Genomic DNA, 8645 nt, shown 5'->3' with positions numbered 1-8645 from the left:
CTATGAGATACGGAATGGTATAATAATAATAATAATTTCCTATTCTTTTGGAAAAATAATATATTGGAAATCATTTTTTTTGACGTACGTTACCCCAGCACCCCCCATACGATTTTCATATTTTTTTTTGTGCTTATATTTAGTATGCAATTAGTATGAATTAGTATGACCATTTTTAAAATTTGTACGAGTTTAGTTTTCGCCCCACAAACAAAAAACTGGGGCGGTGCTGGAGAAACGTATTATTTTTACCAGTATTATACCGTATACCAACTGTGGTAATCGGAGGCCCGGATCATAAATACAAACGGGGGCCCGGGGTGCTACTTGGTGTATAGCACCCTAGGCCAGTCCGCCCCTAGTTATTGATAGACAAAAGACATAATAATAATAATATGCATCTATTCTATCTAAAAATATCTTTACTATACGCACTATATAGTATATACATACGTATATATATACAGTATATTCACAGAATGTATGAACGGTAAAATGTAATGTGTTAACTATAAAAATATGTTTTTATTAAGTATGTTTTTGATACTGTAATGAATCTGTAATGAAAAACTGAAAACACTAGAAACGTTTTTTTAACGATTGGCCTGGAGGTGGGAAAAAATTGGCCTCTTTAATTGTTTGCACACCTTAAAAAAAACTGAAATGGCGCCCCTGGGTCAATCAAACGGACTAGGCACCATACAAAGTTTAAAAACAGTTCAAAATAAAATTAGCACCCTCCATACACCTATCGGTCTGTTTAACCGACCTCACCCCATGAAATTGTTACTCGGGCATAGACAAATAAACGGCGCTCCCGAACAAGCACTCGTCGCTGCAGTCGGCCGGTTGCGAATTGCGAATAGGTAGTAGGCGTGACTTAAACGCCGCGCGCTTGCGGATCGTCAAAACACTTAACATCCTCTTGGTCGTTCTTGGTAAAAATTACCTCACTAACTCACTTACAGGGTAAATGATATATAAAAGTGGTAAGGGGGGATTTTGTGTGTTAGAACCCCAACAGGTTTTTTTTGCTATAGAAAACTGTCAAAGCTCAAAAGTTACAGTTAAATTAATTAGTGTGTGGTGTGTCCCCTGAAATCAGATGTATTTTAGGTCCTGACATAGAGATATTATAATTATGTGATTGAAAAGAGATAGAAGTAATTTTATTTGTAATTAAAAAATAATATTTAGCATAGATATATAGCAATAGTACTTACCATCTTTATTTTTTATAGGTACAGTGGTTAAAATATTTTCATGTATTGTTAGCAGTAAAATATAATATATTTAAATACTATTTATTTTCAAATCAAATCAAACTGTAAAAAAAATATTTATCCATGGTTACGAAAAATATTACAATTTATAAAATGTTTTGATATTATTTTTGTTATACAGGGTGATTTTTTAAGCATGCTCACCCCATTTTATGCTTAAATTATGCATATATTCAAATTTTATTTTGGGAATTTTAAGTGTCAGTAAAGACGATAATTTCGAGTACCTTAGATTTTTCACAACATTTAAAGGAGTATCCTGTGGCGATACTAACTTTTGTTTTTCAAATGAAAACCTATATGTTTTAAAGCAAAAATGGGAATCAGATAATTTTTCTGAAAATATTGATGTATCGTGATCGAAATTTTAACGAAAACTTCCTTAGTTATTCTTCTTCAAATACTAAGGAATAAGGATAATATTATAGTCTATTAAATACTAAATAGTTTGTAAATGGATACTAGCTCAATAATTATAATTCGGTGTGCATATAAAATATTTGTTAAGGGTGCTGCAGCACTACAATTTCTAAGGAGTTGTGTATAGGCAATTATCTACATTACTAGTCTAGTGGTGTGTATGTGTGGGTAAAGTAAATGAACATTAGTGTGCGTGAGCCGTTCCACGAAACTTCAAAAAATAGTAATGATAACGACGCCAAATATTTTAATAACTGCATAAAACCGGATTATATAACGCAAGTCGCCACGGCCGTAACTTACATAATCTTCACGTAAATACTAAAATACGTAAACATTTTTTTCATTGTTATTTAATAATTATTAATTATTATAGTATTATACAATTTAGTAGTTATTAATATTATTTAATTTTTACCAACTCACTAAGTTTAAAAATATAAAAACTATCAAATAGTTACTGTAATATAATTAATAAACCTATCAGCCAGTTACTATAATACCTTATTAGTTATTATAAATATAAATTGACAATAAGACGTATACAATTTTTAACATTTAAAAATACAGATTTATAGTCATTTTAATTTCAAATTTAGACGAAATTACATATTAAAAAACCTAGAATAACTATTTTAATTATTTTGTTATAATTGTATAATATTATTCGTGGGTACTTGAAACTTCTAAAGTATAATATTATATATCTATGATAGTATCACACTATCACGGTTTGTTGTTGATGTATAACGCGCTATAAGTACCTAATGGATATTGTGATATGATTAATTTGGAATTTATTACAGGTACCTATTATAGGTCAATTTTTTTTTTTTAATACCATAGATAAGTATATAATATGTCTAATACCTAGACTGACAATTTGCCTGTAATCGTAATTTTATTTTATCATCAGCAAACATATCTAAAATTTCTAAAAAATTCCCTTTGTTTTTAGAAATATCAGACTCATTATGTCCACGAAATGCTAAACCCTGTTTTGACAGAAAAAGTGCCGCCTTTAGTAAGAATTTTAAGTGTTCTCTATTTTCAATAATATTTTGTTGTTGTACGTTATTAACTTGATTAGCGATAGATAGTGAATGGTTTTTTTGAACTAGAAGATAATCGTTCCAACGCTGTACACAGATAACATGAGTCTTACATCTCTGATGATTGTTCAAAGATAAGGTCTGTTCCTTCCAATTTTTACATTTTGAACCATAATTAACAAAACATAAATTACCAGCAGTTTTTCCAGAGGCTATAATGTTGGCAGAAAAATGACGGCATTGAAAACAGAAAATTTCATCTTTTGATACAGAATACTCTATCCAGTTGTAAACTTTATAATGTCTACTTGTAAATTGTCGACCATTGGTAGCAGGGAATAACATTTCTGGCTGAACTAGTTCATCATTTTTTGATAAAGAAATATCATAATTTTCTTGTAATGCATTTGTAGGCAATCGAACCTAAGCACAAAAAGTAAATGTTAGTTTTAACTTATTCAATTATTTTAAATTAGGTAATTATTTATGGTATGAGCAGGGATATATTTAAGAGGGGGCAGACTCAGCACTCAGAGGGCCAGAGGCAGAATATAATGGTTTTTTTTATACAACCAAATATAAAATAAAATATACAGGTACTATAAATAATAATTTTCAATACAAAAAATTGATAAAAATACAATTAAATATAAATAAATTGTTTGACTATAATTATGAATAAAATATAATTTGATACCTATGTTTTAATAAGTTTTTACATTAAATATATAAAAATAAAAATATTTAATATAAAAAGGATTTTTATTTCCTAATCACACATAAAATTACTTAGTTATGTAAAGCAAATGTGCTGATTTTTAAAATTTGTAATAAATAAATAGTACCCCGTACCAAACCTATTTTCTATAAACAATATTAAATGTATTATGCATATTAAAAATAATTTGTTTGGATTAACAGAAAGTTAAGGAATTATTCCTAAAAGTAATCTCCTTAAGTTTTAATTTAGAACCATTATTTTTTTAAGAACTATCATAATTATAATTAAATACCATCAATCTTATGTTTTTAATACTTTAGCACTCCACGTTTTAGAGGTCTAGTTTCACCTATGAAAATAATCCTTAAATTAAAACATAATGTAAGCAAGTTATCGTATATTTGTTTGGTACTTACTGGATCTCACATGTGTTGTTTTTCAATTGTAGGAATAAAAACATCAACTGCTGATCTTGGCACTACATCCTAAAATAATGAGAAAGTTAAAAATGTGTTTATAGATTGATATTTACAATAATTTTGTTTTTACTAAATTTTTAAAAAATTTCATACCATATTGTCCATTGTATCATCTTCATTTGTAAATGGAACTGGTTGTTCAATATTCAAACTAACAGATCTATCGTGATCATCCTAAAACATATTATATATTTATAAGTATACAGTATACTTATTATTTAACATTATAATTTCAGTCAATATAAAAAAAAATAATCATTTACAGGATAATCAACTGAATATTCTTGTTCTTCGATTAATTTGTCCAACTGTAATACAACTGCAGGTTGTTGTATTAATTGTGCATCAATCTAAAAGATAGGTACATAAAATCGAATTTAGAAATTAATATTATCTTAAGTACTAATTTTTTTATTTATTATTGCTTGCTTACTGGTTCAGGTTTTGTTTGTTTATTAAAAAATGCAGTAATTATTTTTGATTCTTGGGCGACTTGTTGTAGATTTATTTTTTTCGCATGACGGTTTTTAGCCACACCACCCATTACTTTTTTTTTAAGAAACGTTTTCTCCATAACAAAATAATAATGAGAACACGCGTCACGAACTCACGAATATAATTAATATAGAATAAGCGGTTACTGAACTAAATATTAACAAAATACAGAAAAGTTTACTGTGAATACTGAATTGTGATAAACGAGTAAGCGACTGTCGTCTGTCGCAAGTTGACAGAAGTCTGAGATCAATGATAAATACTAAATAGGTAAGATAGTAATGTGTAAATCGATTGTTGTTTTTAGAATTTGTAATAATTTTAGGTTTTAAAAATAAAACTATATGGGATTATGATATTAATTATTATTATTGTTGTGCATACAACAATATTGTGTTCCTATTTCCTTTTTCATAACAAAACACACACGCACACACAAAACATACACGCACGTCCCGCATACGTCTAAATATAAATTTATTCCAACTATCAATTATTAATTAAAAATGTATCATATTGTGACTATAATTTCTTAGTAGGTAGACTGTAACATATTTTCTGAAAATATTATAAAAATAATCATGTTTTTGCACTAATAAAATATAATAATGGTTAAATGGCAAAAACCGGACACCGGCCCATTGGGCTGCTTTTCAGATAAATCAGACAGGGGCAAATGCCCACCTTGCCCCCCCCCCCAAAATGACGCCACTGCTACCAAACCGTCTCCGCTCAGAATCGTTTTTCTTATACAGTGATATTATATCATTGAATTCAAATTTAATACTATCCATTATACAGTGACCCACTTCTAACCAACTGTACAGCAGAGCAACATCCACTTACCCACCTTTTTTAAAATGGTTTTTTTTTTTACATAGATTATTTTAATTTTTAAGCATAAATACAATTTTTTAATTTTCCACAAATTTGGTTTTTTTTTTATTTCCCTAAAACTTCGGTTTTTTTTTGGAAATGTATTATTTAAATATCCTCCAATTTTTCCACGTTTTCCGAGGCTCTGGGAAAAAAACGGTTTTTTTTCGGAATTTTTCCCGAATTTTTCCGGCATTTTGATCCCTACTATTGAGTATGTATTATTGAATTAACATCGTAAATCTGTTACAAAATGTATACAATATTTAAATATTTTTTAATAGACTAGGTACTACAAGTAAAAAGTATAATGATGATTTATCCTCAATCCAGTAGAAAATATTGGTAAATTGAGGAAAAATTATTTATTTTGAAAAATAAGGAAACTAATTTACATATTACAATATTAATATATTATAATATTAATTTGTAATAAGAATAATTTAATATACAAATTGCTATAATTCAATGCTAATACCTATTATTAAAAATAATCAAACATTTAAGAGACTGAAGTTGGTCATTTTATAAATTGAATATTGAATTAATATGCTTTAATTTTATTTGGCAGTTAAAGTATTTTTTCGATCAATATCAATGTATTTAATAGAATTATTATGTTAATTAAATCATAATTTTTAATAATTCATACATTTTTTTTTTACTGAAAATATAATATTAAAATCAATTAAGAAGGTAATGCAACAAAGCCATAACGCGTAGTGACTAGCGATAACCAATAACTATCGGTTGATAGTTAACTGTCGTAACGGATGCACGTTCGTATAGTATGCTTCTCGACTATCTATACAGTTATACGTTTTATTTTTAAATTGTACGTGTCTTAATTACTTTTATACCTCTGTTTTATTTTGTTATAGAGGACACTAACTTACTCTTCTGATAAATTGGACGACAAAATGATCAAATCCATCTTTCAAATGAAATCTTCACAAAACAAAATTAAACCACCTTTTTATCAATTTCGTGAGGAAAATTCACATTATTTAAGATTAAACGGTAAGTTAGATAATATATCTAAACAATTTAATGAAATTCTGACTAAAAATAAATCAATTGGAACTAAAATAGAACTACTAGAAAACTGCAAATTGTCTAAATTGGAACTTAATCATACCCACCTTGAGAAATTTTTAGAAATTTGGAATTTTTTTTTAACTATTCTTGATGAAAACTTTTTCACTTAGTAAAATAGCTTGAAAATGTAATACAAGATTTCTTATAAATTTCATAAATGTTAGTTCAAAAAAATCAGAAATACATTTTTTAGATTCTGAGTGGAACGATTTTACAATGATGTGTATTTTTTATTTTTTTTATTAATTAATTTTTTTTATTTTTGTGTCTGTCATCACGGTTTGGGGCAGTAAAACTGCTTTGATTTTCTTCAATGGTATGTTGTTCGATGGGAAAGTGAATCTAGTAGGTCAAATTTAAACATTTCCAATAGTTTTCAAAACAGCCTGGAAAAACAACATAAAAATTAAGGAAAAACGGGAATTTTTACGTAAAATTGGTTTACCATAAAATCGATTTTGGTATTTGATATAACTTTAAAACAAATTAACGTATATACATGAAATTTTCACTGGTCGTTTATCCTTGCATTTTTTATTCATGAAACAATATTCAAAATATTTTGAATTGTTTTGAACTATTTAGGAACATTTTCTGTTTCCAATTTTATCAGTCTTTTTTTAAATGAATGTCAATAAAACTTTATTTGTTGGGTAAAAAAGCTTGGGCATTTAATACAAGGCTCCTAGTATATTGTTACAATGATATTTAAAAATGTTAAAAATCCTTAGTCACAATTTTTATTCATAAGTATTTAAAGTTCAAATCTTGATAAAATAGGAAGAATCATGAAAATTAGCACATTATTATGAGTTGAGAATTCATAACAATTTTTCTTTCTGAATCTAAAATTTGAAAATATGATACAAGGTTCTTCATAACTTTTTCTACTTTTATCAAAAAAAAAATGTCTACAAGCATATCAAATTAAATTTTTATGAGCGTTTGAAATTCGTATTTTTACAATATTGGATATTCACTCGATTTCTCATATAGTGATTTTGTTATTTTATATTGTTACTCAAAAACGAATAACTGCAGATACTTGAAAATTTAATGAATGTTTATATTTTCATTTTCTTTACACCATAAAATTTTGAAAATATTTTGATTCTTTTTGAGCTGTTCACGGACATGTCAGTTTTCAATTTTTTTAGTTTTTTTTCCATAAATATCAATAAAATATACTTGTTGGATAAAAAAACGTGACAATTTAATACAAGGCTCCTGATATTTTGTTACAATACCAATTAAAAAAATATTAAAAAAACATACGTACAATTTTTTTTTATAAGCATTTAATGTTAAATTTTGACAACATTTATATACAATTTATTAACTCTTTTGTACCTAGTTAAAAATTTATAAAATACCTATTCAACTTTTATAGCTAAGGATTGGAAATTTAAAACAAAGTTCTACGTAAATAAGTTATGTATATTACTTTTTTCATATAGCTAAGATAAGAAAGTTTTATAATAGATTTCCAAAAAAAAATACTACTTATAACAAAACAATTAAGTTTAGCGTAAAGCAAGAATATTTTTTTATGAGCGTTTCAATGCAATATCATTTTTACGATATTGTATATGTATTTAGTAATAATTTATCAAGATCAATCAGATCTTAAAGCACAAAGCAGTCACCCACCTACCCACCCACCAACTAAAAAAGTTATGTGGTACTTACCCCAGTAGGCATACGTGTTTGGCGCCACTGAGCTAGGCTCAGGCTAACTCATCGTCTCTGCTCAGAATTGTTTTTCGTCTCCAATGATTTATCAATGAATTCAAATATAACACATCCATTACAATGACATACTTGACAATTACTGTACAGCAGAGCGGTACCCACTTGTCCAGCTTTTTTTTTTAAAATTATTTTCCACAACATTTTTTTGCTTAGTCGAAAAATTCACAAGATTTTTTACGATCATCTGATGTCATAGTTTCACAAATCACAGTGAACATTTGCAAATTATTTTGAATTAGAAATCCATACATTTGTTTCTATACATAAAATGTAATGCAAAAATACAAAAATCACCATTACTTTTCAATACTATTACAAAAAAAAGTCTACCTTAAATAAATTTTTATTCAATTTACGTATTTTCGTTATTTCAATTTATTCAATTGAAATATTTACCAATAAAAACACTTTGATAATATGCTAATATGCAGGTATTAATTATAGATATAATTCCGTGATCTAATCCGTC

The 8645-nt window shown here is 27.1% G+C and overlaps 1 protein-coding gene and 1 long non-coding RNA gene across 3 annotated transcripts in view; one reads left to right on the top strand and one right to left on the bottom strand.

Annotated features, from left to right (window-relative positions):
• Positions 1 to 3665: 3665 nt before the first annotated feature.
• LOC115034014 lies at positions 3666 to 4388 on the bottom strand. Its single transcript, XR_003839359.1, has 3 exons — positions 4219 to 4388; positions 4049 to 4129; positions 3666 to 3961 (listed from the first exon to the last, which is right to left on the bottom strand). It is a non-coding gene; the product is annotated as an uncharacterized LOC115034014 (long non-coding RNA).
• A 1657-nt stretch (positions 4389 to 6045) lies between these two features.
• Positions 6046 to 8645, top strand: part of LOC100158927 (serine protease inhibitor 4-like) — a gene marked incomplete in the record, with an annotated part of 7894 nt that continues 5294 nt past the window's right edge. Inside the window, 2 exon segments of one of the 2 annotated variants that reach the window (NM_001163095.1) lie at positions 6046 to 6114; positions 6208 to 6348. In NM_001163095.1, coding sequence (NP_001156567.1) covers positions 6100 to 6114; positions 6208 to 6348 — 156 coding nt within the window. 2 annotated transcript variants of the gene reach the window in all.

The sequence above is a fragment of the Acyrthosiphon pisum genome, chromosome A2 (genome assembly GCF_005508785.2).
Source record: "Acyrthosiphon pisum isolate AL4f chromosome A2, pea_aphid_22Mar2018_4r6ur, whole genome shotgun sequence".
In the NCBI taxonomy this organism is placed as follows: domain Eukaryota; kingdom Metazoa; phylum Arthropoda; class Insecta; order Hemiptera; family Aphididae; genus Acyrthosiphon; species Acyrthosiphon pisum.
Note: the sequence above shows the minus strand (reverse complement) of the source record. Positions and strands in the feature narration are given on the sequence as shown.